The following is a 19,838-nucleotide window of genomic DNA, read 5'->3' as shown; positions in this document are numbered from 1 at the left end:
GGACCCATGTAGCTATCTGCGCTACTATGGCTGACAGCAGTGAAATTACCCATTTAGCTGTCCATCTCATATGACAAGGTGAGAGTAATGCACTTAGCTGTTCATGCAGAATTGGAATATAATAAACAGCTGTAATTATTTTATTAATAAGAATATATATCAAGTTGGAGCCTTTTCCTAAAGTGAAAGAGACAGATATATGGTCTGAGCTTGCTTGGCAAGCAATTATTTCCATCAATCACCAATAATGAAGATGGTTTCCTGTCTGAGACTGAGTATCAAGAAGTCTGACATTGAGTGAGCATTGCGCTTGGTCAAGATTCCTCAGCCACCGTTAGTTTAATTCTACACTGCATGAGCAAACACTGTCACTGATTCATGACAATAACTCCCAGGAAGCCAACCACTTGCTCACAACAGCTCACAGTTTCTCACTTGCAAGGGCAAAAGATTCAACCAGGCAAGGAGAGAAATCTTAGCCCCTCAATCTGGGAACAGGCCAACCCATCTCGCCTGACCACTGTGCCTCTCCCCCCACATCCTCCTCCTCACTCCCAGTTACAGCCTCTTTATCCTGAGACATTGCACTGTTTTCATCTTTGCTCCCAGGCTTGGTATTAATCTGGCATGTATTGAACATTCTTGGAATAGTTTTTACTTTGCTTTGGGCGGCACAGTGATTAGCACTGCTGCCTCACAGTGCCAGGACCCTGGTTCAATACCAGCCTCAGGCAACCACGTGGAGTTTGCATATTCTCTATGTTTCTGTCAAGTGTTCTGGTCTCCTCCCCCATGTCCAAAGATGTGCAGTTTGGGTGGATTGGCTGTGTTAAATACTCCAAAGTGTTTCGGGATGTGCAGGCTAGTTGGACTAGCCATGGTAAATGCAGGGTTACAGGGATAGGATGGAGATTGGGTCTGGCTAGGATGCTCTTTGGAGGGTCGGTGTAGACTTGATGGGTTGAATGGCCTCTTTCCATTTAATCATTCTGGTTGGGAATTCAGGAAAGTCTTCATAACTCAAGAATGTGGAGAAAATGCAGAACTTTCTATCACAAAGGGTGATTAAAATAAATAGCATGCACAGATCTTAAGAGAAAGTAATATAAGCAGATAGAAGAGAGAGAAAAAGGAGGAGACTTTATGGGGTATAGTTACTGCTGCGGGGATTGTCTGTTTCAGTGCTGTAAATGCTATGTATTAATTTGCAATTTTATTTCTCATCCTAAGGTTCCAATGCAAACAGTTACTTTAAAAACGTAAAAAGATCCTCGGGACTAGTTTACTTACTAAGTAGTTCATTAGGAATTTGCTCCATTTATAATATCTCAAGGCTTTCAATTAAGTTGGAGTTTAGTAAGCATTTCCTACCATCATTTATTCCATTTTATTTATAGAACAGTTAATCATGACGACTAGAAAGAACAGAGCTGATATAAAAATATATTCATAATTTTTCGATCTTGTGAAGCCCATTCACTTTTAGTTTAATCAACAAAACAGTTGTTTTCTTGCATAACAGGAGTGGACCAGCTCCCGTTCTTACTACCTCAGATCATAGTGGAGTGAGGAAGCAGGCAATTCAGCCCATCAAGTCCAAATCAACCCTCCTATAGGGCATCCCACCCAGACCCTACCCTATGTTTCCCACGGCCAATCCACCTGACCTGCACATCTTTGGACAAAGAGAGGAAACCAGAGCACCCAGAGGAAACCCACACAGACACGGGGAGAACATGCAAACTCCACACAGACGGTCACCCAAGGGTGGAATCGTAGAATCAAACCAGCGCTCCTGGTGATGTAAGGCAGCAGTGCTAACCCCTGAGTTTTTACCCACTGCTGCTATTGTGGGGATACTGGTTTTGATCTGCAGTTTATACTGTGTCAGCAGTTTCTGTGGTGGAAGTAATAGAATAAAGGATAGCTGTGCATTTATGTGGCACCATTCACAATCGTAGGATATTGCAAGATACCTAACAGTCACTTCAGTTAGTTTGAATTGTAGTCAACATTACAAAATAGGAAACATGGCAGCTAATTTGCACACAGCAAGCTCCCAAAAATATCAATGCATTTGGGTAATAGCAAACTAATCTGTTTTAGTAATGTTAATTGAAGGATAAGTATTAGACAGGAAACCAGATGAGAAACTCCACAGCTTTGCTTCAAAAAACTTCACAATCTCTGTCATTTAAGCTGAAAGCCATTGAGCAGTATGCTAACTTTCAAATCAGAAAATTCAAGTCCCTCTCTGGATCTTCTTTGCAGAAGAGTGCTTGTGGTGCAATGGTAGTGAGGTCACCTCTGAACCAGGAGTTCTCAAGCTCAGGCCCCACCTAATGCAGGCATATGTGATATTATTGCACAGCAGGTTGGTTAGAAAAATATCTCTAGTTTAAGTTAAAAGCTTGAGGTCAATGCCCCAATATAATACTGGGGGAATGTTGCAGTCTACTTTTTCAATTTAAACTGAGGCTCTGTCAGTTCTCAGACGACTGTGAAAAATGTCAAGGCACTCTTTGCTAAAGGGGACTGACAAAGTTGACATGAAAAACATGTTTCCTCATGTGGAGCAATCGGCAATTTTTTTTAGGATAAAGGATAGCAGATTTAAAACAGGGATGAGGAGAAATCACTTCTCTCAAAGACTCATGAATCTGTGGGATTCACCACCCCAGAGCATGGTGGATACTGGAACATTGCAACATTTAAGGAGGGGATAGACAAGATGTTTAATGAGTAATGGGTTGAAGAGTTGTGGAGAGTGGACAGGAAAGTGGAACAGATGTTGAGATGAGATCAGCCATGATCGTATCCAATGGAAGAGTACATCTGAGTGGCTGAATGGCCTACTCTTGCTCCCAGTTTTTACATTCTGTGCTGAAGAAGAGCAGGGAAATGCTCTGAAATGTCCTGTCTGGAATTTATTCCTTAAGCAACATCACTAAAATATGTTATCTGGCCATTATCACAGGGCTGTTTGTTAGAGCTTGCAGTGTATTAAATGGCTCCCACATGTATTACCTTACACAGGACAAGGCTGGCCTTTGCTTTACCGTCTCATCTGAAATATAGTGCCTCCAACAATGTGACTCCTGTCAGCACTGCACCCACACTGTCAGCCTTGATTATGCAAAATCCAAAAGAAATGCAGGTGCTGTAAATCAGAAACAAAAACAGAAATTGCTGGAGAAGCTCAGCAAGTCTGGCAGCATCTGTGGAGAGAAATCAGAGTTAATGTTTTAGGTTAAGTGTCCCTTCATCAGAACTGGACTGAACTCAGCCTTGATGATGTGAACAGGTCTTTGGAATGGGATATGATTCAGAGTTGAAAGTGGTTGAGGTCTTCAGGTAGGGAAGAACGTGGTGGCTCAGTGGTTAGCACTGCTGCCTCATAGCACCAGGGTCCCAGGTTCGATTCCAGCCTCAGGCGACTGTCTGTGTGGGTTTCCTCCGGGTGCTCCAGTTTCCTCCCACAGTCCAAAGATGTGCAGGCCAGGTGAATTGGCCATGTTAAATTGCCATAGTGTTAGGTGTATTAGTCAGAGGGAAATGGGTCTGGGTGGGTTACTCTTCGGAGGGTCAGTGTGGACTGGTTGGGCCAAAGGGCCTGTTTCTAATCAAACAAACCAAAATAACTGGGGATCCAAAACCTAATCATGTCAGGCCATTCTTAATGAAAGTATGTGCATTTCAGATCGGGATAGGATCACGTTCTGGTCCCAAAGCCTGTCCAGGATGGATAGCCTGCTGCACATTTCTGTCCTGACCCACAACAGGAAGAAGAAGGATTTGATTGAAGTGCTGGGGAATAGATTTTCTGCTTCTTTAATAACATGCCACACAAGATCAGCAGCTTCAGAAATAGTGGAAAAGAAAATTAACAGAGAAACAAATTCTTTGAGCAAAGTTTTAATCTTTGATGCATAGAAGAAATATTTAAATAAACAAGATTGGATTCATGACTCATTCATAATTAATAACCTTTTGTGGGGATGTGAAAACAGTTAATCCCAGTTATTAGGAATTAGTCGCTTCACTAATAAAATTATAGTAGGGTAATCTTCATTTATAGAAACCAAATCAAATTTCCCAGTCCTGTTACTTGAAGCAGAATGCAGGGATCAAATTGTGGAGAAGTGGATCTGGCTATCTTCCCCCGAACAATTGTTAGGCTTGCACTAAAAGTGTGTGTGTGTGTTTGTGTATATGTGTGTGTGTGTGCATGTGTATTGCAATCAGCTGTTCTGAAACAGCAGCTGATGTTTCCTGATGTTACAAACCAGGGAAATCAAATGCCACTCATTAGGAGTGACCCACATTGACTTGAACATGTGAACAACAGCATGCGTTTCAGTCAGTTGGCTGATTGTATCACTCTTACTTCTCGCAAATATCAATCTTAACATTTGCCTGCTGTTGACATTTCTATTTGAATTGTCGTGTGTTCGTTTTCCTATAATGGTTACTTGGCTTCCTCTCTCTGGATTAAGAGGTGGAAAACAAATGAACATTGTTTATTTTTTTAACCCATTCTCCTTAAAGTAGGTGAAGTGCATTCAGAGACTCGAATTAACATGGGACCATGTTCATTGCCCTCACGCATTGAGGCAGATTGAGGAAGTCAAGAGGAAGTTAGCAAAAATAATATAGGCCTGAATGTTCCCTGTTCCAGCAGATGAGTCTGGTGTGATGGGGAAGAGGGCAAGGAAAATAGCCAGGAGCTGTTTCCCGACTCCTTGCCAGGCAACTTTCCCAGAAACAATAAAAACTGCAGATGCTGGAATCTAAAGTAGACAAGCTGGAGGTTGGAAGAACACAGATATTGAACTCTGGATCTGAAGAAGGATTACACTCAAAACGCTGACTTCTCCACCACCTGATGCTGCCTGGCTTGCTGTGCTCTTCCAGCCTCCTGCTTGTCTACTCAGGCAAATTTCTCAGGACAGCCTGGGACTTGGATCTGATGCCTGCTGACTGGTGGTAGGCAGCCAATATACAATTTTAAGGCTCCAATTTGAGAAAGTTAGCAAGGCTCGTGGGCATTCTGCCAGTAGTAGAGCAGCACCTGCTCTATGGAGATGTCATCTTGGATGTAGGGGTGGGCCATCCAAGGCAGAAGGTTTCACTTAGAAAACATCAGTCTATTTGGCTTTCTAAAATGATGCCTCTCAAAATAGAGAGGCTGTCACATTCTCTGAGCTGCCTCAGAAGCACCAATTAGGAGGCAGCCTTCAGGAATCTAGTTTGGGAGGACGTGTGATGAAGATGCTTAATGAGGTATGAGGCATCAGTGACATGATTATGTGGAAAGAATTGGAATGGATAGTGAGCAAATGTGAAAGTACGAAGCTGTAAATAAAAGACTTTTGCAGGACACAATGGACACAAAGAAAAGTACTGTGGGAAACTAAACAGAGTAAGACCCCACAGAAATTACTAATAGTCATGCCCAAAATAACTGCTGTGCATCCTACAGTACAACAGTGACTATATATCAAAAGCACTCCATTGGTGATAAAGCACTTTGTGCCATCTGGCAATTGTGAATGTTGCTATTCAAATACAAGGTTTTTCTTTCTTTTCTCCTTTCTGAGTGTTGAATGCTCAGCTATTGATTTATACCATTGTACTGGGATCACTGAATATGGCAGGAGCTGAGCCCAGTTTGGGAAGTATGGCCAATGGATAAGGAAGTGAGTTTTACAGATATCTATTATGTGCTAGATAAGCATTGGTATCAAATTTGAAGCCAAACCAGCAGAAAAGTAATGTTAACTTTGTAATAAGAAGACCAGAGAAATAGGATCGGGTGCAAGCCATTTGGCCCCTTGAGCTGACACTGCCATTCAGTGGGATCATGGCTGATCTGATATTCCTCATGTCCACTTTCCTGCCTTTCCCCATAACTCTTGATTCCTGTCCTGATCAAGAATTTATCCATCTGAGCCTTAAATATACGAGGAGTCTTCCCCCCCACAGCTCTGTGTGGCAAGGAGTTCCAAAGGCTCATAGCCATCTCAGGGACAAAATTCCTCCTCATCTCAGTCTTAAATTTATTCTGAGACCAAGCCCTCTGGTCCTAGTCTCTCCCATGAAGGGAAACATCCTCTCAGCATTGACCCTGTCAAGTCCCTCAAGTCTCCTGTGTCTGAATGTGATCATCTCTCATTCTTATAAACACCAGAGAGTAGGGTCCCAACCTCTTTAACCTTTGCTCACAAGACAATCCCTCCATACCAGGGATCATCTTAAATATCTCCAATGAAATAATATCTTCCTTTACATAAGGGAACCAAAACTGCTTATAGTACTCCAGATGTGATCTCACCAGCATCTTGTATAGTTGCAGTAAGACCTCCTTACTATTATACACCAACCCCCTTGAAACAACAGCCAGCATTCCATTAGCCTTCCCGATTACCTGCTGCACCTTGGTGCTAGCTTTCTGGCTTGGCTAGTGATGCCCACATCCCATAAATTAATAAATAAAAGTTCATGGGAGTATTAAAAAGCAAGATTTGGCACTTAGTCATATATAGTTATTAGGACAGGTGACTAATGTTTGGTTAGAGAGGAAGGAGTAATTGAAGGAGGACCGAGTGATGGAAGAGCATTCGGGTTTATGGAGGGACTTCCAGAGTTCAATGCCTAGCAGTTCTGCTGCGTTATGGTGAAGCAAAGGGAGAGGCTGAATAGGCTGGAGCTATTTTCTCTGGAGCTCAGTTGGAGGCTGAGGGGTGGCCTTTACAAAAGTTTATAAAATCATGAGGGGCACAGGTAGGGTGAACAGCCAAGGTCTTTTTTTCCCAGGATAGGGGAATCCACAACTCGACGACATAGGTTTAAAGTGAGAGAGGAAAGATATAAAAGGGACCTAAGGGGCAACATTTTCATGCAGAGGGTGGTACATTTATGGAATGAGCTGCTAAAGGAAGTGGTGGAGGCTGGTACAATTACAACATTTAAAAGGTTCTGGATGGGTGTATGAAAAGGAAGGGTTTACAGGGCTATGGGCCAAATGTTGGTAAATGGGACTAGATTAATATAGGATGCCTAGTCAGCATGAATTAGTTGGACTGAAGTTTCCATGTTTCCATGCTCTATGACTCTGATTAAAATCAGGATTTGGAGATATTGTCCCCATGCGCTGAAACCAATATTGGACATGCTCACAAACATCCTATAGCTTTTCAGACATGTACTTGGGAACATTATCTTGTAGTGCATTCACTATTTTTAAGTGTATGGTCATATACTTTCTCCCCTTTTGGGGAATATTGATGGGATTCCAAGACTGATTATCAGCTATTGAACCACATCATGAATGTTCTTTCTGTAGCTAACAACCCCAGGTGTGGTTCTCGAACCCAGGGCTTCTCACTGAGATATAAGGACACTGACAATGTGCTGCAAAACATCCCACTGTGTTGGTTGTAACAGGCTAACTGAAGTGACAGGACCGCTCTGGAGAAAGAGGAGGCAATGTTGTTTTTAAAGCTAATAGTATCACCCTATGGAGGAAGTGAGAAATGATGGGATGACTGTGAAATAACTATTAATGTATCACCCAGCAATTCCATTCAACAAAGGCATTCCACCATGTTTCATTGGTTGGTAGGTTTGTATCTTTATATTTGAATGTGCAGAGTTGAAGCTAGCAATAGTAACACAATGAAAAGTTAAAGATTACCACCTATACTTAGTACAGAAGAAGTGATTAAATCAGTAAAGAGAATCCAATGTGCTTCAAATGTTAGATTTATAGGTATTATGGGCCAGTGTTGGCTTAATGGTACTCTCACTAGACTAGTACTCTAAAACCCCATGCTGCTTTTTTGGAAGATGAGTTCAAATCTCACCACAGCACATGGTGGAACTTTAATTCGATAACACATGGAATAAAAAAGCTAAGTTTGTGCCTGTTCCTGTAAAAACTAATGTCCTTTCTGAAAGAAAATCTGCCATCCTACTTCGTCTGGCCTAGATGTTGGTCTTAACTACTCTATGGGCAATAAACACTAGCCTAGCCAGCAAATCCTGTGAATTCACATCCTGTGAATTCTAAACAACAATCATTGAAATGTTAGCAGAAATGGAAGAAGCTAAATCTATTGTCATTAAGATACGATGAAGACAGACAAAATCCAATTTCTAGAGTAATGAAAGGAATAAATACAGTAGATACAGAAGAAGGTTTCTTGCTAAAGCAGCCGAGGAAGGCAGATTAGAAGCTAGAGAAGTTACAAGGGCAAGTTTAGGAGCATTGTATGCAACAAATGTGGACAAACAGCTCCCTCTAAACTGACAAATTCACGTGAATTATTATCCTTAGATTTTCTGCATTAGAATCAATATTTTACAATTTATGAACCACTTTCATGTAATGAAAGATAAGTTGTTGTATTGGGAAGATAGCTTAGTTGGACTTCTGACTCTGACATCTAGATAATTTTAGACTCTTAGTTGGTCAATAAAATAAATTTACTTGCTATAAAAGTTTGTTTTAAAAGCCATTATTCAATCAATGTCCGGTCATAACAATCACTCAAATTCTATTGGTTTTGATGATGGCTGATTACTCTTTCAAAGAGTAACTATTAGATGCTTAAAATGAACTTGTAGAGTAGACTCCTAGCTCAACATCAAAGAGAGAATTAAAGCATTATATAATTGGCAAAGAGATATTGGAGATGTTTATTCATGGTGGCAAACTGATATTAAACTTTCATCAGATTAGCTTTAAAATAGATGGAACCAGGAAAGTTGGATAAATGAAAATTGTTTTGTTTTTGTATTCATCATTTTCCATTTATCTAACACATTTAGTACAGTAAAACATCCCAACAATAGTTCATAAACAACATTTGACACTGGCACCTCATGGAGATAATGGGGCAGATGACCAAACGTGTTGGGTTTTCAGGAATGGGAGATAAAGAACTGGAAAGGGTAAGGGAAGGTGTATCAGAGTCTAAGTAAGTGAAAACCATGGCTGTCATCCATGGATCAGTACTGAGGATTCCCCATACCATTCTTCTAGGTGGGAGTCATCACTATGGTGTCCAAAGTGTTGCTGTTGGCAACTCTGGAGATATGGTCCTGATGTGCATTGTGTATTCACGTACAGTATCCTGGCTATGGTGTCTTCAAACCAACCCTTCAAGTACCCATCCCTACCCATTATATAGAAACATATTGCTGGTTGTGGAATAATGGTGTCAGAGCCAATGGTAATTGCTTGCAAACATCTTAAGTCCTGAGAGTAAGAGAATGAGGGAGAGAGAATAAAACAAACTGGGAGAGAGAGAGAGAATCCATCAGGTGCTGGGGGAAGATAGAGAAACTGAGGGCAAAAGATTGAGGACAGAAGAAACTAGATGAGAGAGAAATAAATTCCCACAGTGGAAAGTTCATTTCTAAGTTTTTATTTGTGCTATTGTGTAAGGTATTTTATTATCGGAGTAAGGTAGCTTTGTTCTTTTTCTCTGTGGACTATGCCTCATCTCACCCAGCTGGGCTTCAGTAGTAGTGCGTGGGAGTCAGTGAATTGAATTAGGTTTGGTTTTAGTTTTTATTATTTTTATAATTGGTTGTATATTGTGAAAAGTAATAAAATAGTATGGAATTGTATGAGCTGGGATTATTTATCGATGATGTTCTGATTGAATCTGTGTGATTTTATTCGGTGCTGCTCACTGAGATTGATCTGACAGAAACAAAGTTGACCTGAAACTCTCTGAGTGTACAATATGTGCCAGTCCCTCAAAGATCGCTGCAATGTCTGTTTGTATGCAGCGTATTGTTGCACTGCACGACTATCTCTGAATGCTGTGCAACCAATGCATGCATTCAGCTTGCTGGGAATGTTAGTTAGTTAGGCCAGAGTTGGAGCACCGTGTGCAGTCGGGTCTCTACAGTAGAGAGGGATGTGATTGCAGTAGAGAGGGTGCAGAGGAGATTAATGTTGCCTGGGCAAGAGTGATTTAGAAATGAGGTATAGGCTGAAGTTCCACCTGCTTCAGAGGTGTGTAATAACATCTTTGAATAGGTTGGTTAGATGAAAAAATAGGCTGGCTTGTGTATCCTTCAAACCTGAAAAACTGAGGTGGTCCTGATTGAGGTGTATAAAGTTATAAGGAGCTGGGACAGGGTCGATAGGGAAAAAGATCTCTTATTAGTAGATGGATTAATAAACCCAGGGATCAATTTTAAGGTAAGGAGCAGGCGTTTTAGGGGAGATTTGAGGTTTTCTTTAACCCAGAGGATGGTGTGTATCTGGAACTCAATGTCTACAGGGGTGATAGAGACAATTAAGAGTATTGAGATTAGTACTTGTAAGGTGACAACATACAAGGGCACAGACCAAGTCCTGGGAAATAGGATTAGAATAAATAGATATTTGGTGACTACTGTAGATACAATGGGCCGAAAGGCCTTTTCCATACTGTGAAAACTCTGTGTGACCCTAACATTGTTTAAAACCAGTTATTATTTCAATGTTACTTATCCACTAATTTTTCCATTATTTTGGTCCTTTATTTAATCTATACATTATTCAAACGTCTAAGGATGTGCAAGTTAGGTTGATTGACCACGCTAAATTGCACAGTGTTCAGGATTATGTAGGTTAGGTGGATTAGCCATGGGAGAGTGTGGGGTTACACAGATAGGGTAAAGGGGTGGGCCTGGATCAGACACTCTTCAGCGTATCAGTGTGGACTCAATGGGACAAATGGCCTGCTTCTACACTGTAGGGATTCTATGATTCTGTGAAAACACCATTTCCTTGTCGGCTTCCAACACTGATATTCTCCCTCTCTTCTGCCTGAAATCTTCTCTCTGTCACTTCCGATTGAAGTCTATTTTGTCTTAAGATATAATCTACCAGCCTCTCTATTTGTAATTACTTCCAACAAATTTCCGTGTTCATTAACCCTCGAGGGTGCTTCATCCTTTGTTTCTTTACCTGTTGAACTGATCCTTTCCATTCTCTTCCCAGATTTCAAAGCTGTTTAACAAGTTAGTCTCTTCTTTCTGTATAACAACCTCATCACATGTCCATTTAAAGCTACAAGTCACTTCTTAAATTGTTTATGTAGCTTTCTGGTTAGTTCTAGTTAGCAACTGTCTCTTCTGCTGCTAATCAGAAAGATGCATAAACTGAAGAACAGTGGCTATGTTGCACAAAAGAAATTTGCAATATACTACATAATTCCATTAAATTGGAGATGTAGAATTTTCATGCTGATGAAGAGTCACCAACCTCGAAATGTTATCTGCTTTTTTCACAAATGCTGCCAGATCTGCTGAGTTTCTCCAGCAATTTCTGTTCTTAGTTCAGATCTCCAGCATCCACAGTGATTTGTTTTATTTTAGTGTTTAACTCACTGTCAGATCTCTTCCACCTCAGAGAGGTTCTGCTCCTTTCTCTGACAGGATTTCCAGTCTAGCCTTTCTGCTTGCTCGCCATCGTTACTTTCGTTTTCTCTCCTAGTATTTGACAAAGTCTTTGCCAAAATTCGTTTCCACAGCCATATCTCATTCCTCAGTAACTGTCCCCAGCTCAGACTCACCCCACGTGGATTCTGACTGAAGTTTCATCCTTTGCATTTTGAGTCCACGAGGGATCTCAGGTATCTCGATGACGTACAACACTCCTCAGACAGCTGCTCTCGCTGCATCCTGAGATCCACACTCAGTGTCATGTATCGCCATAAGCATCCTCTTGACCTCTGTCTCCATCAGCAGCGCCACATACTGGCTCAGAGCTGACCTACACCCCCTAGTTCCACCACATCCTCCAGCTCATTGGATTTCTACCAAGGAACTTTAACTCTTCAATTCAGCCAAGCTGGCACAACCCTCAGGAAGGAGGAGAAAGTGAGGACTGCTGATGCCGGAGAGTCAAGAGATGAAAAGGGTGGCACGGGAAAAGCACAGCAGGTCAGGCAGCATCCAAAGAGCAGGAGAGTCAACGTTTCAGGTATAAGCCTTCATCAGGAATGTGTTTGGGTATGAACGTCGACTCACCTGCTCCTTGGATGCTGCCTAATCTGCTGTGCTTTTCCAGCACCACACATTTCAACACTAGAACAACCTCATCCCACTGAAACATGGTTTCCCCTCCACTTCCCTCTGACTCCATCCGAGCAAGTTCTGAGGAAGGGTCACTGGACCCGAAACGTTAACTCTGATTTCCATAGCCTCACCGATGCTGCCAGACCTGCTGAGCTTTTCCAGCAATTGCTGTTTTTGCTTTCTATTCACCTTGTTCAGGCCCCTTCGTAATGTCATAAACATCTATCAGGCTGCACCACCCTCCGCTCCACTTCCACCTCAACCTTTTCTTCTACAAAGAAAACAACTTGAGCTTATCCAGCTTCTCTTCATCTCTGAAAAGCTCCATCCCAGACAACATCCTGGTGAATTTGTTTTGTAACCCCCCCCACCCCAGTGCAATTGCATTCTTTGGTAGCACTTTCCAAATCTTCACCTCTACCAAGGACAGCACACCCATGGGAACGCTACAATTTGCAAATTGCTCTCCAACTCACACACCATCCTATTTTGGAACTATTTTGCTGTTCCATCATTTTGACTGGGTCAAAATCCTGGAACTCCCTGGTGTATTTTCCCTGTACAGTGGTCCAAGAAGGAACCTCACCACCCATTTCTCAATGGCACTTGTGGGTGGGCAACAATTACTGGCCTTCCAAGTAACATCCACATCCCGTAAATGAATAAATAAAACCTTTGAATGAAAGAAACTTCACAAAACAATATTGGTGGAAATTTTCAGTGAACCCATAGAATTGGAATCTGAAGTTCACGTTTAAGCTGACTTGGAATTCTGCCATGGTAACCTTCAATGTTACAGATATTTATTTGAAAGCTCCAATCAAACCGTGAATAAAGCATGCAGGTAAACTGTTGTTGTTTGCATAATTTCATGATGCTTCAACCATTCTCCCGAGTTGTTTACAGTGAAAAAATAATAATTGTACAGTTATGTTAACATTTCAGTAAGAGTCATGCAGAAGTTTTCTTTCTTTGTTTCAAGTTAGAAGGAAAATGTATTATGGTCTCAGACCAGACAACCACATTTAAGTTAAATGTGGGTAATAGACAAACTGTGGTTGATTTTTACATAGAATCCTACAGTGTAGAAGCAGGCGATTCAGCCCACAGCAACCCTCCAAAGAGCATCCCACCCAAAGCCTTACCATAAGGCTGCATTTCCCACGACCAATCCACCTAACCTGCACATCTTTGGACTGGGAGGAAGCCCACACAGACACAGGGAGAATATGCAAACTCCACACAGCCAGTCGCCCAAGGGTGGAATTGAATCCAAGTCCCTGGTTCTGTGAGGCAGCAGTGCTTACCACTGAGACACCATGCCATCCTGCACAGTTGAGCACTTCACAGAGTACATTAGATCGCAGTGTAGTCAAAAGCTTGTATTTTTCATCAACTCCCTCAACCTCATGCAGTCATGAAACTGTGGTTCTCCAAATCTCATTTAACCTGTACAAGATATTCCAATTCTCATCTGTCAAAGACCTACCTTTGGAGCTACCTCCCTGGGATCAGAACATGGTGGTACAATGGCTAGCACTCCTGCCTCACAGCGCCAGGGACCTGAGTTTGATTCCAGCCTTCAGTTGTCCTGAGTCTGAACTGCACAAAGTTGGTAAGCTGCTCTTCTTCCTAAGCCCCAACTTCGCAAGATCCAGTAACTTCTCAATAGCTGAGCTGAGCACTGCACTTCTCTGCAAAGAACCTGCTCCTCACCCCCTCTCTTTTTCCAACCACTCCGTGGATCCTGAACCCTTCTTCAGCGACCTTTGAACTGTTTTGTATGACCCTTTGAAAACTTGGCCAAAGTTCCCATTTGTTTCCGGGTAGGCTTGAATTGAGTAGAGAATGGAATTCAGATGCAGCAAAGCCTTGGAGCTGCGTGTTCCCTGAATGTTACAATGTTCACAGCTTTATAGCTTACACAGTATAAATACATACAACAATAACAGAACTTAACCACATGTGACAGACTTGTCTTTCCTGGTTAGTCTGTTATGTTTGATCAGTTATGTACATTGGTCATTAGTCCTGCAGAAAGATTGGAATTTATTTAGATGTGTTGGCTAAAAGCATTTTAAATTACATTTACAATATTTAAAATTAAACATGATCAAATACAATTATCTCCTTCATTCGTCTGTGTGGGATAGAGATTGAGGACGGAGAGACCGTGAGGGATGATAATTTTTGATGAATGAGAAAGCAATACTGAAACCAACATTCTCTGAAGGCTTAAACCATGTAGTGGTAGAGCTCAAAAGGATGCAGTGTGAGGAATGATGCCTCAAATGGGCTTTTCTTATAGTGTGCTTTCTTGAATTCTGATCAATCACTCTCTATGATGGAGAGACAAGGTAGAGAATTAGAATTCCTACTGTGTGGAAACAGGCCCTTCAGCCCAACAGCCCTCTGAAGAGTAACCCACCCAGATCTATTCCCCTATATTTACCCCTGACTAATGCACCTAGCTTACACATCCTTGAACACAATGGGCAATTTAGCATGACCAATTCACCTAACCTGCACATCCTTGGACTGTGGGAGGAAACCCTCACAGATACAGGGAGGAAGTGCAAACTCCACACAGACAGTTACCCAAGGCTGGAATTGAGCCCATATCCCTGGCACTGTGAGGCAACAGTACTAACCACTAAGCCACCGTGTCACCCTTGGGAGGCTGTAGAGATCTACAGCCTAGTGTTCAGACAGATTTGGGGGTCCTTGTCCATGAATCACAGCAAGATGAAAGCAAAGCAAATAACTCAGAAAGCATTAGGCACATTAGCCTTGACGTAAATAGACGTAAAAGTGTCAGGAGGTAAAAGTGTAGAGAAGTCTTACTGCAGTTATGTTGAGGTTTGGTATGTCTACCTTTGGGCTAACATGGACAGTTTTGGTCTCCTTACCTGAGGAAAACTGTCCTGGTTTTGTGGGGTTGCGTTGGTGGTGAAGTGGAGGAGATGAGGGGTGCAACAAAAGTTCAATAAAATGATTCCTGCATTATCTTATTGAGTAGAATGGGCCGAAACTTGGTGGAGTTTAGAAATCATAAGAAATCTCATTTAAATGGGTAGCATTACTGCATGATCTGGTAGGGTAGATGCTGGCTAAGAAGTCTAAAATAGGGGTCTCGCTTTCAGAATAAGGGCTCAGCCCTTTAGGATTGAAATGGGGAAACATTTTTTCATGCAGAAGTTGAGAGTCTTTGGAATGCTCTCCTGCAGAGAGAGATGATTGCGTGATTATTGTGTATGTTTATAGTCATGCCAGGTGTTGATTAACTCAGTTGGCTGGATGGCTGGTGCACAATAAGGTGTAATATCAACACTATATGTTCATGTAGGGCCCTGGGCAGTGTTGCAGAACAGAGAGACCTAGGGGTTCAGGTACATAATTCTTTGAAGTTTGCGTCACAGGTAGGCAGGGTGGTTAAGTAGATGTTTAGCAACCTTGCCTTCATTGCTCAGTCCTTTGGAACGTCATGTTGAGGTTGTACAGGATGTTCTGGAGTATTGTGTGCAGTTCTGGTCACACTACTGTGGCAAGGATATTATTAAATTAGAAAGGATTTCAAAATGATTTACCAGTTTGTTGCCAGGAATGGAGGGTTTGAGTTATAAAAAAACATTGGGTAGGCTGAGACTTCTTTCACTGGAGCATAGGATGTTGAGGGGTGACCTTATAGAGGTTTATAAAACCATGAGGGGTATAGATTAGGTGAATAGCAAGGTGGGGGAGTTCAAAGCTAGGGGGCATATTTTTAAGGTGAGTGGAGAAAATTTTTAAAAAGACATGATGGGCAACTTTTTTTACACAGAGTGATTCATGTGTGGAATGAACTACTAGAGGAAACGGTGGATGCAAGTACAGTTACAAAGTTTAAAAGATATTTGGATAACTCCATGAATAGGAAAGGTTTAGAGGAATATGGGCAGTGTGTGGGCAGGTGGGACTGGTTTAGTTTGAGGACTTGGACTGAATGGTCTGTTTCCATGCTGTATGACTTTATGATTTTAAGTCCTGTATTGGCTGAGGTCATCACGGAGGTCCCGCCTTCTTGACCTCACCTGAAGTATAGTGACCCTCAGGTTAAACTCCCCACCAGTCATCTCTTTCTAATGAGAGTATGGTGCTCTGAGACTATGGTTACTTTACTAGACTGCAGTGAAGCCTTTGACAAGGTCCCTCATGGTAGACTGGTACAAAAGGTGAAGTCATATGGTATCAGGTGTAAGCTGGCAAGCTGGTTACAGAACTGGCTTGGTCATATGAGACAAAGGGTAGTGGTAGAAAGATGCTTTTCAGAAGGGCTGTGACTAGTGGTGTTCCACAGGGATCAGTGTTGGGACTTCTGCTGTTCATGATCTACATAAATGATTTGGAGGAAAACATAGCTGGTCTAATTACTAAGTTTTTGGACGATACAAAGACTGCTGGAGTTGCAGATAATGAGGAGGATTGTCAGAGGATGCAGCAGGATATAGATCAGTTGGAGGCATGGGCAGAAAAATGGCAGATGGAATTTAATCTGGACACGTATGAGGTGATAGGCTTTGGAAGGTCAAATACAGGTGGAAATTATACAGTGAATGGCAGAACCCTTCAGAGTATTGATATGCAGAGGGATCTGGGTGTGCATGCCCACAGATCACTGAAGGTGGCAACACAGGTAGATAAGGTAGTAAAAAAGGCCAATGGCATGCTTGCCTTCATCGGAAAGGGCTTTGAGTATAAGGATAGCCAAGTTATGCTGCAGCTGTATAGAACTTTAGTTAAGCCACACTAGGAATATTGCGTACAGTTCAGGTCATCGCGCTACCAGAAGAATGTGGATGCTTTGGAGACAGTACAGAAAAGGTTTACCAGGATGTTGCCTGGTATGGGGGATTTTAGTTCTGAAGGAAGATTGGACAGACTGGGTTTGTTTTCACTGGAGCGCAGGAGGTTGAGGGATGACCTGATAGAAGTTTATAAGACTGTGAATGGCATGGATAGAATGGAAAGTATGAGGCTTTTTTCCCAGAGTGCAAGGGTCAATTACTAGGGGACACAGGTTCAAGGTGCGAGGGGGGAATGTTTAAAAGAGATGTGTGAGACAAGTTTTTCACACAAAGGGTGGTGAATGCCTGGAACTCGCTGCCAGAGGAGGTGGTGGAGGCACACACAATAAGCAGCATTCATGAGCAAATACGTGAATAGGAAGGGAACAGAGGGGTATGGATCCCGTAATGAAGACACTTTTAATATGAAGGGCAAAATGTGTCAACGCAGGCTTGGAGGGCGAAGGGCCTGTTCTTGTGCTGTATTATTCTTTGTTCTAGACCTTGTATTCATGACATTGGTAGAATTTTGGGAACCACAGGTTGTGGGGATGTGACAGAAAGTGAAGCAGTGGAAGGTCAACCAGAATTTTACAAGGCAATAGTGCAACCACAAACAGACCATGCAAGCTGCTATTTCCTAGATCCTTACATATGGCCACTCACTCCCTGTTGTAACATTTCCTCAATATCAAAATGATTGAAGCCAAGAGGTGTAGATCCAGCACCTTACATTCAGTTTGTACCCCATATACATTTTGTTTGAGTTATGAGGAGAGGCTGGATAGACTGAGACTTCTTTCCCTGGAGAGTATGAGGCTGAGGGGTGACTTTGTAGAGGTTTATAAAGTGATGATGGGCATGGATAGGGTGAATAGTTAAGGTCTTTCTCCCAGGGTAGAGAAGTCTAAAACTTGAGGGCAACAGTTTAAGGCGCGAGGGGAAAGATGTAAAGGGGACCTGAGGGGTAACATTTTCACTGAGAGGGTGGTTCATATAAGGAACCAGCTGTGAGAGGAAGTGGTAGAGGTGGGTACAATTACAACATTTTAAAAGACATTTGGATAGGTACATGGATAGGAAAGGTTTAGAGGGATATGAGCCATATGCAGGTAAATGGGACTAGTTCAATTTAGGAAACCTAGTCAGCATGGATATGCTGGGCTGAAAGGCCTGTTTCCACACTGTATGATTCTTGGACTCTATACTGGAGGGTTGAAATTCCCAGGCTGGGCTTTTGTCTGTGATCTTTTAATATTGATAGTAATCAATATTGATACTCATTCATCTTGAATACTTTCCCTGTCACCCTTTTGACATCAAGGTGAGTTTGCATATCTTGGACAATTTCTGCGCAACTTTGTGCCCCAAATTTGCAACGTAGCTGAGATAGGTGATTCTAAACAGGTCAATGCAATCAGATTAAAGACTGCATGACATATAGCACAGGAAAGAAACTGAATCTGCATTACCTACATTGATATTTTATATCATTTCCAAATTTGGTACATTATTGTTGGTTTTGGAGATTAAATTCCTCCTCTATGATTTTCATGAGATTATTGTATTTTGCAGTTTTGGTACTATTTCTTACAAATGTCTAGTGTTACTACAGCTGTTCTAGAATGTGATATTCCCTTCAGAGGAGTCCTTATTACTGTTTGAAAATTCTCTGCGCAGGTACTGGGATGCAATACTTTGTCTCATGAGACAGTGATCTTATATACCTGCTCCCAAAAACTTCTTCATTGAAAAAGGCAACACTTTTACTGAGACTAGAAATGGGTAGCAAAATTCCCAAACCTGATCAAATCCACTAGCCAGCCTCAGCTCTAATCCAATGCAGAGTTAGAAAATACATTGAAAAATAAACATTTTGATAAACGTTTCCCAAAATCTGACAGATAGGAAGCTGTGCTCTCATATATCCACATATCCACAATTCATGTTCCTACTGTTGCTTTCTTTTAGGTTTAACCCAGCGAACATTCCTATCTTTCCACTGATCCTTTTTTGTGCTAATCTCCTCATATCTTACAGGCCCAGAGAAACCAATGAATCTTTGCTTGTTTAGAGCTGTTTTGGTCCAAAGATGTGCAGGTTAGGTGGTCGGCCATGCTAAATTGCCCATCGCGTCCAGGGAAATGCAGGTTGGGCCAATTAGCCTTGGGAAATGCAAGGTTACAAGGATTGAGTGGGGGTGTGGGTCTTGGAGAGTTGATATGGACTCGATGGACTGAATGGCCTGCTTTCATACTGTAGGGATTCTATGGAAATGAAGTTTAGTTGCTGATGCCAACCTGGTCTAGTCTCAATGAATGATATAATGTCTTAGAGGGTTTCGTGGCCCGTTCCTATCTCCATTCATACACTCCTGTCACAGTTTGGGAAGTTTTAATTGTCATTTATGATCACTTTGCACAGTGTAAAGCGGATTTTGGCTTCAATGAATTTACTTTTAAAGGAGGAATGGCTTCAGTGTTGAGTTGCTCTCTGACTGGGTCTTACTCCATTAATATCTCCACAGCCTGACGAAACCCTGGAGCCGTTCTTTGACTCGCTGGTGAAGCAGACTCAGGTGCCCAACATCTTCTCACTGCAGCTTTGCGGAACAGGCTTCTCTTTGAATGACTCAGAATCTGCATCGTCTGTGGGAGGGAGCATGGTGAGTGCAGCAAACTCCAGCCCCACCCACCCTTGAACCCAACCCAACCTACGCACCTTTTGTGTTCAGACCCAACTGGCAGTTAAATGCCTCAGGGGTCCACTGTTCTATGAACATGTATAACCTTCCTTATTCCTCCAGGCACAGCCTAAGCTTAGAAAACAGAAGATGCTGTTGGATGCTGGAAATTTGAAATAAAGACAAAAACATCAGGAGCACTTGGAGGGGATGGTAGCGTAGTGCTGATTAATATCACAGGAAGAATA

General features: G+C 42.0%; 1 protein-coding gene across 2 annotated transcripts in view; it reads left to right on the top strand.

Moving 5' to 3' along the window:
• Positions 1-19,838, top strand: part of bace1 (beta-secretase 1) — a 118,453-nt gene that overhangs the window by 72,021 nt on the left and 26,594 nt on the right. For both annotated transcript variants that reach the window (XR_006309361.1, XM_043676578.1), the window contains exon 4: positions 19,435-19,572. Coding sequence is in view for 1 of the 2 variants with exons in the window: in XM_043676578.1 (XP_043532513.1) it covers positions 19,435-19,572 (138 nt within the window). In the remaining variant the exon portion in view is untranslated. The remainder of the gene's footprint in view (positions 1-19,434; positions 19,573-19,838) is intronic.

The sequence above is a fragment of the Chiloscyllium plagiosum genome, chromosome 35 (assembly GCF_004010195.1).
Source record: "Chiloscyllium plagiosum isolate BGI_BamShark_2017 chromosome 35, ASM401019v2, whole genome shotgun sequence".
In the NCBI taxonomy this organism is placed as follows: Eukaryota; Metazoa; Chordata; class Chondrichthyes; order Orectolobiformes; family Hemiscylliidae; genus Chiloscyllium; species Chiloscyllium plagiosum.
The sequence above is the reverse complement of the archived record's forward strand: the minus strand, read 5'-3'. Positions and strand labels throughout refer to the sequence as shown.